A 17952-nucleotide genomic window follows, 5' to 3' on the forward strand; every position below is an offset into this window, starting at 1 on the left:
AACCCAGCATTTCTCTATGGGTTCAGCAGCCCAGGGGCTGATTTCATAGTTCACCATGGAGACAGGCAGTCGCTGGGTGCTGCCCTTTACGTCGCTATGGAGGCTGCTACGGCCAGCAGATATGCCCGCACACGCTAACACGCATTCATCACCTCGGCACCCAAGAGCAGAGCACACTGCGGCTACCACGCTGAGAGAAAGCCAGGGCCAAGGAAAGATAACAGCAGTCACTATGGATTGATTTTATATAGCTGCTTTTCTACAAGCTCACAATGCATGAAAATAACACAAAATACCACATCCACTCCTATTCTTTTCAAGGACAAAGGGAGTGAGCTATGAAGCATGGATAAGAGAAGTGACAAAGAAAGAAGACTTTTGGATAGAAAAAAGCAGAAAGCAGAAATTAAGATTCTTTTCTTCAGTGCATATATATATATATATATATATATATATATATTTTCTGGTATTTTAATAGCTTGGATTGGGATAGCAATAACAGGAAAAAAAAGAAAGTCAGGTTTTCTCAGATTCATGAATACAAGACTGTAAGAGGATAATCAATGACATTTAGACTGATAAGAATAAAGGCAGGAACACTGGGTTTGGGTTTAAGTTAGCTGTGAGTATTTTTGTTTGAGGTAAAGGGAAAAGGGAAGGATGTAGGTCAAAGCTGCGGGTCCAGGGTCAGTCTCACAACGTCACTCATTATCAGCTCACACTTCAGTGACAAACATAGTGTCAGCACCGCACAGTAATTTCCTCTGAGTGTCATTATAGTTGCAGATTGTAGACACAGATACGGGATAAGTAAAGTCTGACTTAGGGCAACTACAATCAAAACTGAATAACACATTGTAACTCATTTCCCCTTCCAGTTGCAGTAATTCCCTGGGTGTGCCATTCTGAGCTGCATGTGTTAGTATGTAAACAAAATAGTTCTGCACACATACTCTTAGTGGATCTGACTGTAAGATGTGTGAGGCAACACTACTCACACACGCAGACGCGCACAAAGAACACGGGAACAAGCCAAACACACACTGAAAAAAGCTGAGCCCGAACATTCATCCAATTTCCTACCTTGTGATATTGATCGGACAGAGGGAGCTATGGGGTAGAACATCACCTGGCAACCCCTGGCTAAAACACACCCGGACACACACACACAGCATACTGACAAGAGGAAGGAGAGAAAGCAACGTAAGGGATGGAAAGAGAAGGACGGGACAGCAGGAGAAGAATAAAATGCAGTGAATTGAGAGAGGTGATGATAGGACAAGGGGGAGAAATAGAAATATGGGTTAGGAAGATGATGAAAGAAATCAAATCTGACAAGTGAAGGTACTCAAAGAGACAGAGGGAGAGGGATGAGTGGATCAGGAGAAACAAGGGCACCCAAAGAGAGGAGGGGAGGATTAGGAGAAATACCGAAGGGGTGAGTGAGGGTAAAAAGTGGAAAACACCTCTGAAGGAGCTGTGCATTCATCCTCACGTGTGCTCACACACACACAGTGTGCATGTATATAAATGCATATTCAACCAGTTTTTCTCCTTCATCCAGAAGTAACTGCTGTGACTGCTCCAGTTAACATCTGAGCAGGGTGAGGTGAAATCTAACGTGATGCCTTGTTATCTAGAGCTTTGCCCCTACACTCCTACACTGAGGAAGGCGGTGGATGTTTTGTAAGGCTGCAGTAATCCACAAATACAGAGCCTCTAATCAGGACAGAGATTACAGTGGAATGCATTGGCATGTGAGTAAGCAACAAAAACTCACTTGCTCAAATGCAACTCACATTATAGACGGTAATAAACAGATAATTTTAAGCAAATTTAAGCATTTTTTTAAAATCAAAGATTACTAAGATGTATAATTAAATCTCCTAAGCCATGTTAAGTATGCTTTAAAACAAACATTCTGGATAGTAACCAACACTGACATCAAATCCACAATATTTTTCCTGGAAAAATGTGAGTTTAGTTTTATTAGGCTGGTTCTTTTCCATTGCAATATTTTAGACCCAATATTTTAGAAACTAAATCAATGAAAAAATAAGAAAGTCAGTATACTAAGTATAGGTAAAATAGAGATAATGTTCTGGGACAGGTCTTTTAAAAGGTATTGGTTCGTTGTGTTGAGTTTAAAAGCAGTAGTTGATTTGCAGAGAAATAAGAAGATCATGCAAATCTTCCAATTAAGTAAAACTTGCAGAAAATACCCTTAAAAAGCTAAATAACTAAATTATATCAAAAATTTAACCAATTAAAAATATTGAGTTATTTGGCAGTAGAGGAGTGGGAGGCTGGCTCATGACTTTACTATTTCTACAATTCTAGTTACAGCCGAGCCAAGAATAAGGAGCTGTGTGCTAATATACACATGCATCGACCCAGCACTAAGTCCCTTCTGGTTTAGTGTAACAGCTGGTGGCAGGGTGAGAGGCAAGCTGGCAATCCTAGGGCAGTGGGACACCAGAGCAGCCTGGCAGGGGGTCTGGCATCTGGGCAACAGGGTACAAAGGTTAGAAGAGGCTATCCAACCACATCTGTGCTCCCAGTACTTCCAGAGAGGAGAGGAGAGGAGAGGAGAGGAGAGGAGGGAGGAGAGGGAGGAGAGGAGAGGAGAGGAGAGGAGGTTGGTAGCAACAGACTGAAACCACCCAGCTAATACACACCATAGCTATGGTTAATTTATAGTATTTCATTTAAATACATGCAAAAAATCCTCCTTGACTTTTTTCATCATCCCATTCATCTGAATGTGGCTCTGATGACTCACTCTAAAGCTAACCACCAGAAACCAAAAACACAATAATCTGTAAATGAGGATTTCACTTCATATTACTTTCTTGACTATTTAGATTATAAAAACTTAAGTTAACACCACCGCCAAATGTGTTTCATTTCCCTGGAGGTGGTGGCCCACCTATACGGCCTGCAGCTCAGCCAAACACTACCATTTATCAAACCTGAACAAAGAATAAGGGAGACACAATAGAAAGCAGAGATGTATGTGCACGCAGACACAAAGTCTGTGCATGATTTAAGGAGGACGACAGAATGGCACTCTTAGCGGCGAAGACCACAGTGGGTAACAATCCCACCAGGGAGGAGGATTAAGATAAGGAAAAAATGCAGGAAAGAAGGAGTAATTAAGGGAGGCAGGTACAGCACACACAGAGGCAGAACGGATCCTTTGAAATAATTTTACAACAGGCAATGCCTAAATGACTGAAAATAACAGCCTGTGCTGTGTTTGACTGGATGCCATTAAGCATCTGTGCTCCTTAATTAGTAAACTATAACAAGATTCTTACCTGTCGTTTCAATGAAACGGATGCACTTCTCGATGAAGACTGGAATTGGCCTCTCAGGGGTGACCACAGTGGCCAGTGGCATGCCAAAGTAGTTGCTTTCAATGGGTTTTGAGATGGAATGCCTGGGTTTGGGTCGTGGTTTCTAGAAAACAAAAAATTGAAAGAAAGGGAGACCAGATTAGTGGAAGCACTTGGAGAAAAAAAAAACATTGACATTATTATTATTGACATTATTATAAGCCTGATTGGCATTGACACTGCTGACATAGGCACACATTTCCAAAATGACACTGAGCCTAGCAGCATTGTTATTGAAACAAGTAGATTTAGATGGAAAAGACCATGACCTTATTTGAAAGAGACTGTGTTTTTGTGTAAGCTAAAAGGCCAAGACACATGAGCATGCACACACACCCATCCCGCACATTCTTTCAAACTATAGACTGATAAGTAATGATACATTCTTGTTTTGACCCCTGTCGTGTGTATCAGTGAGATATATATCAGCTCCTTCATCACTCTACTTTGGCAGTCTGTTTCTCTTTCACTCTCTCTCTACTGCACTGCAGCTCTCAGATAATCAAACTCTCTTATTCATTGTTTAATTACTTTCCAACTCCTGTTAAGAGACCTCCAACACACTCCTGCAACATTCTCTGCCTGCCTCCGTATGGCTGAGGCATCAGCAGTAATTGTACTGCTCTTTAATGGTGTTCAGCGGGAATGTTTTGAAGGCCCCTCGAGGCCTGGATCTAGAGTAAGTCTGTCAGCCCCCTGAGGCTGTGCCCTGGCAGGCTGGGTGGTGAGGCAGGGATGCATGGTTGGCTGGGCACATAGACTGTGGGCGCAGTGCAGGCCTGACAGACAAGGGGAAAAGCAGGAGCAGGGGAAAAGCAGGAGCAGGAGCGCTCATTAGAGAGAGGGAGCGCCCGGCGCGCCCTCTGCTCCAGATACTGGCCTCACTGCACTCCACCAAACATGCTCGATACAGCATGTACACACAATCACTTACAGCACTACTCGAAGAAACAAGAGCAGAAACACTAATTAAGACTGAGCAGATCAACAAGGGCTCACCTGTGCTTTTTCTGCACTGCTTGATGTCTTAACATTTAATGAAATTACTCTGTTATTTATCTATATTGTCTTTCAGCTGGCTCAGTATTGCCAAGCTTTCACCTTTCATTAAGCTTCTACTTAATGGAGCCTGACCAATACATCTGCAGCCCTGTATTATTGGCTGATATGCGGTTATTAGATATATCATTATTACTGCATGTGTTAGAAAATAACAAACAGACAAAAAGCAGGAAATGCAGTGATGTATGTATGTATATTTGTTTTTGTTTTGTTTTTTCATTTCTATTCAATTCACATTTTATAGTTTAATTTAATGTGTTTTTCTTTATAGTTAAAATTCAAAATGACTTGTATTTAATGATGTTTACTGTTCAAAACAAAACAAAATTTACTGTCAAGTGCAAGCAAACCAAAATTGGGTCCCTTGTCAACTCTGCAGGGAGAGCTCTAAGATCAGTCATTAAAAACTGAAATTATGTAATGAGGCTCTCCAATTATTATTCTATATATATATCCAACTTTATGATGCCTGTGTCTCTGCCATAATAAACTATGCTGCAGGGATATGGGGCTTAGACGGATCTAAAATTGTAGAGACTATACAGAGGAGAGCTACATGGTGCTTTCTCGGGGTTTACAGATTTGCTCCCATTCCAGCAATTTAGAGAAACATGAGCTGGGTAACACGATCAATACAACGTAAATGTGAAATAATCCTACTGTGGAGTTGTTTGATCAAAACGGCATCGGATAGAATAAATAAAAAGGTGTTTATGTGGAGTAATCACGGTTCTCCATGGGCAAAATACCTTTACTCGGTTTTTTAAGAAGGTGGATATGCTATGTATCCACAGGAATACTTTGTGTTGTTATGTTAACTTTCTTAAAAGTCCTGCTTCTATTGAAGTTTGAAGAAAAACAACTTGAAAACACTGTGTCAAAGCCCAAATTAAGGATGTGTGCACCTGAAACAAAAGTCTAGCCCTGAATCACATGTTAAATCTTCTTCATCTAGAAGCCAGAGATCTTTAGTGTCAGTGTTGAGAGCTAGTATTCCTCGCCTAGCCACTGCAGTTGGTCAATTAAAACATGTGGAGTGGAGAGTGAGTCCCCTTTTCTTTTGTACTGCACATATTATGACAATTTAAAAGAGCTTATTTTCCATGAGGTGGCTCAAAAAAAACTTTGAAATACTCTGGTGTACAGATGATCCAAAACTGGAATGGTTGTTAAATTCTGATGAGTTTAAGTTTGCTCACTTTGTCTCGAGAAGAAGGCCGGATGGATTATCTAATTAGTATTTATTCCGATCTCTGCAGCCCTATACACATATGGATTTGTCTGTTGTAGACAACAATTGTCTTAAGATCTGATTATTAAAGATGCACAAGTTGTTTCTCTATTTTTGAGCTTTCTCCATTGTTTGAATATGTATGCCGCACTCTGACGTGGCTTGTATCAATGTCTCGTGTCATATAAGCCCATGTGACCAGGGATATTTTTATGTATCACACAATAATAAAAATTCATTCATTCTTTCATACATTTAGAGACATATCATTAATTCAAATTTGTTATTTATACATTATTATCATTCAAAGTATTGATATCTGTATTGCCCTACAAAAATCCAGTATTACTAAGGCTCTTCTATCGAGGGCATTTTTCTCTAATAAGCTGTAGAAAAAGGGCACTGTCACTACCTCCCCTATCAAACTGGTGCTCAAGTGACAAGACAAAAATGCCAAGAGATAACTCAGCAACAATGACTAGGCTTAATGGAAGAGTCTACACTTCATTCAACAATGTTGACAAAGGCTCTGTGCTGCAATATGTAGGTTAAGTAACTGCAGACTTTCCCAGCAAGTCAGTAACTGTTGCCCAGCTTTCTTTCCATTATAACTCTACATGAGAAAATTCCTAACTGGAACTCTTTCACTTATCACTCCAAACTACCTCCTCCCCCGCTGCCCTGCCCCAGCCCTCTTTGACACTCCCTCTCTCAACATACGGATGTCCTTCCACTTGTGGTTTTTGCGGTGAAGATCTGAAAATGGCAAGTTTGTACTCATTTGCTCACAAGTAGCACAAAAAACCTCATGAGTATTTAACTGAATGGAATGGGTAGTAATAATAGACATGATCCTATAAGACTCACTGGCAGCTTGGTTTTTAGCTCCAAGTAACAGCTCATCTATTTATGTCCCATCACACTGACTGTCTTGTGTATTTGTGCCCTATCTCAGTTTAGTAGACTGTCTCTGTACACCCCCCCTCCTCCTCTCCTCCACCCACTTCTCTCTCTTACTGTCTTCTCCCCCTGCAGTTTTGCCTTCTGGCCACTCCTTTTAGTTGCTGACTGAGACAGGATATGTTGCCAGCGCTGAGAAGACAAAACAGACCTCTACCACAAAAGACAAACAAAACACATCCTTAATAATAACATACAGACACCATGGTGAGTGTTTACATACACTGCACGCTGTAGGATGCTGGAACACAAAGCCACAATCCAAAAGAAAAGAGTCCTAACATTTCTAACACAACTTTTATTTCTCTCCAGCTCCATTTTATTTTCTTTCTGAGGTTGTGTTTTCTCCTTTTTTTTTTTTTTTTTTTTTGATTGTTTCCCTCCCTCTCATTTCTTGCATGAGGACACTAGACTGGAACTAGGTGACTGAGGAATTTGAAGCATTCCTCTTGCTGGCTGAGGTGGTTTGAAAAAAAAAAAAAAAAGCTGCAGGAGAGAGAGAAGAAACATTTCCGGCCTCTGGCTAAGGGAGGGCGGGCAGGCGGGACTGAGACACAGTTGGTCAGTGCCTGAGGTAAAAGGGGTTTGAAAATAGGCTTGGAGTCTAGTTTCAATTATTTGCTCCTACCTGTCATGAGTCAGATTGGTGGACAGTACCCTAAGGCTCAGACCAGGAAAGTGTTTACACTGCAAAAACTAACTGAAAATCTGACTTTGTGTTAACCCTGACAAGCCACTACCAGGAACGGTCAGTTCTATTCCAACCCCCAGTCACTGCTACAATACATCTCCCTGAGATGACCAAATAACTCAATAACATGTCATCCTGAGGGGATTTCAGGCTGGGACAGATTGAAAATTGGCTCTTATCTTTGAGACAGCTGCTTAGAAAACAGGTGATGGAACTTGATCACTTTGTTACAACCACAATTAAGCCATAATGGCCTGTAATGTGGATATCCAGATCCCAGACCTGCTGTAGGGCACAAATCAGAGGCGCTAATTAGAGAAATGATGACGACATTGATCTAACTCCTGCTGGCTTCAATTTTCTTGGGGATTTGTTCTGAAACATGTCGGTTTATAATGTGTCATGTGATACTTTATTGATCCCCCTTTCAACTTGCCCCCCTCTGAGTACAGGGTCAGAGCACAGGGTTGGGTAAAAGTCAGTGCTACTGGAGCTTGTATACTTACTAACATGGGACTTGGACTTGGCTGTCCACTTCATTGGTAGTCTATTTGACCAATAAACTACCCTGCTGCCATTTGAGTCCTTGCACACTTTTTTCAGAAAGGAAAATGTCACTGAGTACACTATGTGCTAAGTCAGTTAGTGCATAAAGGGAAGAACGTAGCTTTGGCAGTTCAGAGCTATGCAAGATGACAGCCTTCACGCAGGTACTTGGACATCACAGCTGAGTGTGTGAAAACATTAATCATTCCCCTCCTGTTCCACCCTCCTGACAGCCATGGTAATTATCACAGACGCACAAGCACAACATACACAGCTGTAACTCCTATTCAACTGGCACTTCTGTGCCATGCCATGCGTGTGAATGAACAGCATGCAAGGCTGATAAGCCTAACATTGTAAGGTCAAACGTATCGCCACAACACGTGTGAGAGACAAGCACAGAAGTGAACAGGAGAGGGGCAGACAGGGGCTGGGAACAAGTGAAGTGGGAGATACTGGTGTGTGCAACAAAAAAAGCCTCTAGCAAAAAAAAAAAAAAAAAAAAAAGAAGGGAAAGACAGATATGAGGGGAACATAATGGAGAGAGAGAGAGAGAGAGAGAGAGCGAGAGAGCGAGAGAGAGAGAGAGAGAGAGAGAGAGAGAGAGAGAGAGAGAGAGAGTGTGTGTGTGTGTGACAGGAATATGAGAAGCAGAAAGTATGAATCAGCAAGAAGAGAAGACAAACACTGTGAATATGAGAGAATGAAAGGAAGGAAGCAGAGAAAGCCAAGCTGACAGGGAAGAATTGGGAGGCACATACCTAACTGCAATACAGTGAACAGTAAACAACACTGCCTTAACTAGATGACACTGATGTTGATCACTCGATCACTAATGGCACATGCACTGCATCCTTTAACACTTAGGTTGCGGTTAATTGCAGAGCATGCCATACTACAAGTGAGGCTGGAAGTGAGAGTGAAGGTTTTATATCTGGACTGACTCCTGTGCTAAGATTCTCTCATTCTTTTACTCATTACTACTGTCATTTCCTGAGCAGCAGGAGTGTTTACAACTAATGCGCTGAGATATAACATTAGTTTTAATTTCTCTTCATGTACCGCTATAATAAGAACTGCATGATGGATGTTGATGCTTTCAAAATCCTGGTGAAATAAATGTCAAACATTATTATGTCAGCTCTCACATAAAGGGAAACTGATGTAACCAAGCAGACACACAGGTGCACGAGCAGATAAAACAGCACACTATATACTGTGGCTCTGTCCCTATTCATTAGGAGTTTCTGCATTCTGGTATAGAAGTTTAGTGACTGGAGTTTGTCTCCTTTCCCTCTGATGATCTGGCTAGTTTAGAGGGCTCCCACAGAGCAGTCAGTGAAAAAAATATGGCAGACATGCTTTCAGAGGAACCCCCACAGTATGATATGTTTTCACTGAGCTAAGCTGCAGAAAGTAGAGAGATTATACTGAACTTGTTAGTTACTCCTCAAAATTAGTGGTAAACACGGTTATTCACCAAAGCAAACAGGTGTTTAATCTCAGCCAAGGACCAATTATACTGAAGATTATAGACATTTTATCCATTCTTCCATAGACAAATACATGTGTATATATACTGCAGAGTGGTATAACATCCTGTATTGCAGAGGGTTACTGATTTGAGTTAGTCTTTGCTTAGGTACAATTAACAATAAGTGTTTTGCTCAAAATTTTGAGATGCTTTCCCTGCCAAAATACTTACTAGTGCAATACTTCAAGTTTATAAATTACTAAGTGATGTATTTGGGCATTTTTTAGTCACTTAATAGAATTGAGACATATTTGCATATCTATCCCACATGTCAAACATATTACAACATAAACAGATGGATGCACATACACTAACCTTTGGATTTCTGCGCAGGCTCTTGAGGATATTTCTCCTTTTGGGGTCCTCACTCTCCTCAATGGAGTTGTCCTTTTGCGCTCCTCCCTCATCCTGGCTAGCCTTGGGTGGTCCGCCCATCTCATCATCACTGCCTATCGAGAAGCTTGTCCTAAAACTGCTGAACTTGCCAAGCCGCTTAGACCGGTCTCTGTAAAGCTTAGGCTTTACCCCAATGGCAGACAGCTTTCTCCTGCGCTCCAGTGAGCTGCTGTCAGCCTCGCTGTCTGACCCATTCCCCCCAGCACTACCGTTGGAGTGACCTTTGTTGGCGTTGCGGATGGTGATAATCTTGCCCTGTGTGCTGTCATGAGGGACAGAGTAAATATTCTCTTCTTCTGTGGGTCGAGGTTTGCTCACAGCATCCATGGGCTCTGCGTAGTCGGAGGGGTCATAGCCGCCATCACTACCTGGAGCCCAGGTGACAGCTTGGGGCAAGGATCGGCGGTTGGTGCCACCTTGCTGGTCCATGTAAGGGCTGAGGTTAACCTTGCGGACAGGCTTGGGCTTCACTTGAGGAGGAACCTTGTTGTTGAGCTTGCTCTCAAAGGTGCTCAGCTCAGAGATGACAGAGAAGGTATCACTTGAATCCAGATCTGGCAGCTTAAAGCTTCCGAGGTGAGAACTCAGACTACCATCCTCCCTCAGGGTAGGGTAAGGTGGTGACGGGTCGATATCATCCTCTGAGTCCATAAGAATGTTAACTGGACTAGGAGAGCCACAGCGAGGACTGATGCTCTCATTGGTGCATGCCTCAGCCACATGATCATACATATGCGTGGCCTCAACAATAGTGCGCTTCTCTACCACCTCTTTGAGGAAGGGTTGGAAAAGGTCTATCTTATGAAGCCCCCCTACTACCCCACCATGTCCACATATTACTGTGTTAAACCTAGCCTCGATTTCATGGGCCAGTTCATCTCCCTGACTGACCTGCTCCTTTGCTGATTCGGAGTCTGACAGCTCCATCTGGCTCTCCCCCACTGCTAACAACTGGACTGGGATGATGTCTTGGACCTCACACAGGAAAGCACATAACGTCTCCATAGAGGCCTTGCGGCGAGCAGAGTAAACTGCAATGTAGCCGTGCACCAGCCTGGTCTTGCGGAGGGAGAATGAGGAATGGAAAGAGAGTATTGACAATTCAATATTCTGCCTCTGACCTCCTATACTGAGATCCAGCAGAATAGGAGGTGCCACTGCTGAGAGTGGAGGCAGGACGACAATGTTGGGGCAACAGGAAGGGAGCAAGGAGCTGGTCTAGGTCATATGTGTCTCCACACATCAGGCACATGACTATCCTCAGGTCTGCCTCTAGCACTGGCTGGGACTGAGAGTCTCTGAAAGCAGAGGATGGAGGGGGCAATGGAGGGGAGCTGCTCCCTATGCTTCTCCGTGATTCTAAGAGGCCCTTCAGCATCTGGTTGATCTGCTTTTCACTGACATTGCGCCCGTAGCCCATACCTGGAGAGGCAGGGTCTAGATATGCGCACTGTAGCTTTCCAGCAACCTGCTGCCCTTGTTGGATAAGAGTCTGAGCTGTCTCCCCACCAATATCCCCTATGGACCCAACCCCCCGCTTAGTGACCAGAAGGAGAGACAGCGGGAGTTGGGCTAAGCTGTTTTCCCTTTCCCTTCTGCTTATAGTTGACTCCCTAAGCTTCTCTATACTCTCAACAACATATGAGAGGGATTCCTTTGAGTTGTACAAACACAGGCAACCATGGGGTGTAAAGGTTGGTGTGTGGAAGGAATTAACTGGCAGACGCACATTGCCCTCTATGGGACGAAGGGCTAACTCATACATTTTGCCATCTAACACGTACCGGTCATCACTGGTGCACAAGGCCCTTATCTCATTTGCCATCTCTCTGGCTAGCCCATCTTTCCCTAGGATGACAAGATTTATTCGTTCAGCCCTCCCACCATCCAGTCTCGAAGTGTCTGATGATGGGTAGCGGGTAGGGAATCTGGCAGCAAGTATCTGCTCTATCTTACTATCCACACAATGGGGGCTGTTGGGACAGGTGTCCTTTGTGGGGTGGTAGACAAAGTGGATATGTTTCAATACTAGAGCATCCCTTTCTGCCTGCAGCTTTTGAAGGGCTTTAAACCTTTGCTCCTCACCCAGCACCTCCTGAATGGCTCCCATTTTCTCCTTGCTTGGTTTTGCATCAACTTCCAGCTCATAGAAGAGCTCAGAGTACTCAAGAAGCAGTTCCTGAAAGTCCTCTTTGGCTCGGTCAATGATCTCCTTTTGATGTTTGTTGTAGATGTCCAGATATTCAGCCTCATCCAGCCACTGGTAGAAGTCTTCATTCATGATGAAACTTCGGGCCTCCTCCCAGGGTTTCCCTGGTGTGATGAAAGGAGAGACACTTAGCTTCTCCTTGAACTCCCATCTCATCTCAGCCCTTTTGCGTTCATTCCTCAGCTGCTCCAGGTGGGTCTCATAGATAGCTTCAGCTGCAGGGGTCTCCAGAAGGTCCTGGGGGATTCGATCATCCTCCATGTTATCAATGTGTGGTGTGGTCTCCCAAGGGGTGTCATCTAGCACTACAAACCACTGGGAGAAATCTCTCTTTGTCTCAAGGACTTTCTGAACTCCAGACCAGCTCAGGTGGTCTATCTCATCCAACTCTGGTAACAGTACAGACAGGGCCTGTGGTAGAGTAGTTAGATAGGCCTTCCTACGTTTTTCTATATGCTCTTGTTTAAGTCTATGCACATGCTGCTGGAAGAGCTTCTTGGCTTTAGCTGTTCCCTCAAGGAAAACATAGTCCTTGTACTCAGGGGCAGACTGCATTCGGCGACTGACAGTGGGCCATGTCTCATTGTGGTTCTTCACAATTCGGTTGACCAGCCATTCATAGCGGTCTTTGGCTGAGGCAATTTGTTGACTCTGCTGTTTCAGTGCCTCAAAGTAAGGGATAATTTTGGGCTTTCCCCTACTCTTGTCTATTAGCTGAACCAGTGTAAGAAAAGCTAGGTCAACATTGACGTTAGAGCGTGCTGATGTTTCTACCACCTGTAGGTTCTTCTTGGTTAGGGCAAAGGTGTGTGAGTCTTTAATATAGCGCTCAACTCCTTCATCACATTTGGTGAGAACCAGTACCACAGGTTTCTTCGTTTTGGCTAGCTGGTTGTACAGATTGGTGACAAACTTCATCTGGTCCTCAAAGCTGCGGTTCATACCCCGGCTAACATCCACACAGAGTAAGAAGCCATCCACCATAAGCTTGCCTTCAGGCATCTGTTTCTGCTCAAAGTCCTGCTCTAGCCCCAGCTGATCTGTGCAAAAGTACATCAGCTTCTCAGCTGAAGCCAGCTTGGTGGAAGCTGCCCTCTTAATGTAAGGCTGCAGTGCTGTGCTTCGGTGTGGTTGGAACGTCTGATCATCGATGAACTCTGTCTGCTCCACCACATTCATACGGCATTCTGGGCCCTCCTCCATCGTCCGCCCAGCCTCTCCCCAGAACAGGAAGTGGTCATTGTTCACCACACGGCCTCCAAAGTCACTGGTGCTGAGAACTGAGGTGTGGTCTAGGTAGAAGTCATCTGCACTTGGCCGGACAAAGCGGTTACAGAGGCAGGACTTGCCCACGCCGCACTGGCCTTTCTCCTTCTCTGTGCCGGACAGCCCAACCACGACCAGGTTGTAGGTGGGTGCCCGGACATCTTGCTTTTTGGCCATCATCATCGCTGGCAGAGGCTCATCCTGCCATGCTGGCCGCTAGGATCTAGGGAGAGGAGGAGGCTGCCAAGGGAGGAGGGTTTCCATGCAAGGGGAGCTCACTGGGCTGGGGTCTGGCCCTGCATCATAGAGAGAGGGAGATGGAGACAGGGAGAGAGAGAGGGGGAAATATAATTAATCTAGAAAAATAAAGAAAAAAACATTCCATTCCAGTGACAGGCTTTATTATTAGAGAGCCTATTGTGTCTCTCATCTAAATTCCTACTGTGTGCCTATGTGTTGTTAATAATGTTTAATCTGTGATCCTATTTCTCCACTGAATGTTTCCTGAAAAGATTGAGGTCAGCGGCAAAGCTGCTGGAATGCCACACATTACTTAACCCAGCTGTAGCTCAGTAAAAGGCAATTTTTCCCCATTTAGCTCATTTAATTTTTATACTGCCAGGACTGTGCTGCTTACAGTGGTGCCTTCCACATTTCGGTCCCATGTTCGTTGAGACTCGATATGTGTTTTGGCTTATTATCTGACATCTAACAGTATGGTGGGTTGTCTCACTGCCAGCAGCAGTGGAATAAAGTTGTGTGGGGTTTTCACTGTTGCAGAAAACAGACACATGAATGTGCGCACCAACACATGCACACATGCATACACCACATACACCACACTAAGCACCCTGCACCCCAAAAGAAAGACACACACAAGAAGATGAAAGCGGATAAGTGTTCCAGAGCTAAAGTTACTAATTGGCCAACTAGGGAAAGCCATCTGCATTTTAAAAGGCTGCACTGCCTGTTGGCTGACTCGTCTCCATCAAAAACATGTTTTCCTATGTTCCTCACCAAATAGCACTCTGCAAACAGATCAGAGTTGGCTGATGTACCATCACTAATGTCTCAACATATTTACCTACAGTAGATGCAACAATTTTGTGCCATGCTGTCAAGAAATAGCACATACACCAACTAACATACACAGAGGCTTAGTTGACGGGTCTCGGTATAATTTATTCCATTAGTAGATCAGACCTAAAAATAAATTAATGAGAGAGAAGACGAGGGGTGGGGGATGCTCTTTATGGAATGGCCCTCTTTGACAGCACAATTTGTAAGGAACAAAAATCTTCCAATGCTGTGAGACAGCCAGTACACAGACTTGCAGTACGAGACCAACCCTCCATGTCATAACTGAGGCGTTAATGTAGTAAAACAGACATTAAAACCACTATTAATCATGAATAGCTCTTTTGACAGAGAGCACAAAAGCAGACAAAGCCTTCATTGCTGCTGAATTGAGTTTGTCAGACAACAGAGAACTGTGGATGCGCAAAGATGAACTTCAAAGTCCAACACTGCACCACCAGAGGGGTAGACAATGAAAAGGAAATGGTGGGAGGAGGAAACTCACTACGCTGGAGATAAAAATCAACCTCACAACTGCCATGTATCAACTATTGCATATACTGCATATTTTTGACTTTTACTTGAAAAAGCTGAGTGCCAGTAATCGAAGTTCAAAGCTGGCAGTTACGGAAAAGCCTTGAAACATTGAGTTTCTCTAAAGCAAATTCCAATCAGGCTATGAATTAACACTACAGAGGCAAGACCTCCCCAGTGTTACACCAGGTGTAAAACCAAGTGCCAGTAGAAAGAGGAATCAGTATCAAAAAGAATGTCTTGTGTTTTGATATTTTTGTCGAGGAAACATGCATGAAAAATGTATCAAGCTGTGGAGACACAGACCAGTCTCTGCAATAATAAAGTGTGGTGTATTGTGCTCAGCCAGAGTTGCTGGTCAATACATTTGAACAGGTACATGACCTGGGAATTATGGTTAATTCATGGTCTTCTCTTTCTGGGCTCACTTGCAAGTATTCCTTACTGCATATGAGTGTATTAGCTTGTCTGTAAATAGTGCGGTCTATACAGCCTTGACTAGATGAGAAGAACTGCAGGTGTGGAACTTATAGTCCTAGAGTCAGCAGGTTAAAGGCGCACCTGTGTCCTGACCTAGTCGTGTACACATTACAGAGCAGACAGCATTAACTACAATCAGCCACCAAAAAAACATGACCTGCTGCTCCTGGATATGGTCCACTGCTTAAACAGAACATGTATCCAGCCTGCTAATCATCATTTTTTATATAGAGAATCTACATGATCCCATCCTGTGCTATCCAGTGACCTGGTTCATAGGCATAAAAATGAAACATTATATGTGAAATAAGTTAATTAATAACTGTTGTCATTTTAATTTGGCTATTATAGTTATGTGCGGCAGATATTATTTACTGTATTCTAGACTGTATATGCAGCATATTTCCTTTTGGAGGTCAACCAAAAGGGATTGTGGGTAGGTTTGTGAGTTCTGCTATTGCAAAGGTTGCTATGAACTGCATCTCTGTACAAAGTGAACTGTTGTGACATGCTTGGAAGTAGCTGCCTACTGAGCTGACAGAGGGTGTTACATTAACAGGTAAGTATGGAAGCCATGGTGTAGAAAACCCACATCAGCACAAATGACCTACACGAGCTTTAACATAAAAATGCTCGCATTTGCACACACATACACACACACGAGGCTACTCAGATTATAACATCTTGGTGATCACAGAGCCATGTGTGAAATAGGTCATGTTTGTGACCAGTTGTGAGAGTGTCTGGATTAAATAAAGTCAAGCACTCCTAAAGTCCCTATGGAGCTGGAGGCAAGCCAGGCTCAACACTCTCACAGATGCATCGGTAACATCTGCTTCAATGACCTCACCTATCCTTTTCCAAGAATGTTCCTATGTGAGTGCTGTGTATGTGAATTACAAGTTCGTACGCATGTGACTGTCTACTAATGCAGTGCTGCACTACAGCGCAGGTTAGGTGTGTGCATACATGACAAAGAGCTGTGGTGCTTTTGCAGTACCCTCAAAGGGAATGGCAAACAAAAGAGACATATTGCTGTTTTCTTTTTTCTTTTTCTTTCCCTGGTCTGTCCGAGTGACAAGTCAGCGCATGAGGCAAACAGACAGTTCAGAATTCAGTCTTCAGTGATGTGAGGATGTAATGGTTTAGAGCATGGCAGCAGATGATAATGGAGGAAAATAAAATGCCTCACGAGACCAACTGTTGTTCCCAAGCCAAACTGACAGAAACATAGAATATATGTGACATTACAACCACACAATTCAGCTTGTTTCAACAGCCTGTCTATTGGCACTCTAAGTGCAGCATTTCATACACAATAGATCTAGTCATTTAGGGAATACATTTCCTCTTCCTGCAGAACTATAAAGACACCACTGCCTGTGCTTGACTAGTCTCAGTGCAGCAGTCCAGTCAGCCAGTTCACCCTGAGGCCTGGTGTCTGGTGCGCATGTCCAGCCACATACCATTGTCTCAGGGCCTGGGGCTGTTTAGGCAGAGATAGGTTAGGGCCTGCGTTGCATCTGCCTCTGACCCTGAAACATGAGGGTAAGCAGAAAAGGAGAGGGAGAGAGAGAGAGAGTATGGTGAGCTAAAAGAGATGCAGGAAGGAGTGGAAGGTGCTGCGGGAGAAGACAGAGGGTGAGAAGTTAGTGTAAATGGCGAGGATGGGGGTATAGAGAAGAATGGGTACGAAGGAAAGGGGAGTGAGGTCAGTGGCCTGGGTCATGTGAGCTGCACATTGGAATCCCCTCGGGCAAGAGGGGCAGGGCGTGGTGAGGCCTGGATGAGTCGGCCTGATGAGAAGATAGGATGCATCTGTGGGGTACTGGAGTGCAGCCTGAAGCTAACTCTGGGGCGGCAGGGCGTGAAGTTCATCATAACACGTGCTGCAGAGGGCAGCAGGGAAGAGGCTGTGTTCACTGCCCATGAAGAGAGACCAATGTAGCTTGCATGGGGTGGCTGCATTCCTTTCATTACAGAGTTAAGAAGAGTTAGCAAGGGAGCACTGCCCAGGAGTTTGAAGTGATTGTCAGTCAGGCCTGATTTGATATATCAAAAAATCCTTACTGCTTTGATACATTAGCGTAACAGCAAGTACTGAATCAGACAACCATGCGTGTAAGCAGGATCTCTAAGGGAGTATGAGGGTCCAAGTCAAGAGAAGTAGTTGTGAGGGAACTGATAAATGTTACATGTTAAGTTTAGTATTTTGGAGATGGTATGAATATTATGTGCAAGCAATAAAGGAGAAGTTTTTCTAATATAATACAAATGAGGAAGCGAATATATTTCTAATGTAAGAGAGAGCACTTTCGAGATATTCTTTATGGTTTTCCGTCACAGTGCCAAAAGTATCAAATATTTCTTACTGACTGCCACACAGTTCATATTGGAAACTGCTAAACGAGGATAAACGAGGAAGCCCGCTCGCATGGTTCCCCAGCAACCCCTCTGGTTGTACAGTATTATACACTCAGGAAGGCTGGGAGTTGACAGAAACAAAGGTCATGAAATAGTCATGAAGCAGTGTGATGGTGATGATGATGATGATGACAGAGAGGCAGC

The 17952-nt window shown here is 43.8% G+C and overlaps 1 protein-coding gene across 1 annotated transcript in view; it reads right to left on the reverse strand.

The window, feature by feature from the left end:
• arhgap35a (Rho GTPase activating protein 35a) overlaps positions 1-17952 on the reverse strand; it is a 61098-nt gene that overhangs the window by 11188 nt on the left and 31958 nt on the right. The window contains 3 exon segments of the mRNA XM_018702053.2: positions 3321-3462; positions 9738-10964; positions 10966-13589. Coding sequence (XP_018557569.1) covers positions 3321-3462; positions 9738-10964; positions 10966-13476 — 3880 coding nt within the window. The 5' untranslated portion in view covers positions 13477-13589.

Source organism: Lates calcarifer, linkage group LG21, assembly GCF_001640805.2.
Source record: "Lates calcarifer isolate ASB-BC8 linkage group LG21, TLL_Latcal_v3, whole genome shotgun sequence".
NCBI lineage: Eukaryota > Metazoa > Chordata > Actinopteri > Centropomidae > Lates > Lates calcarifer.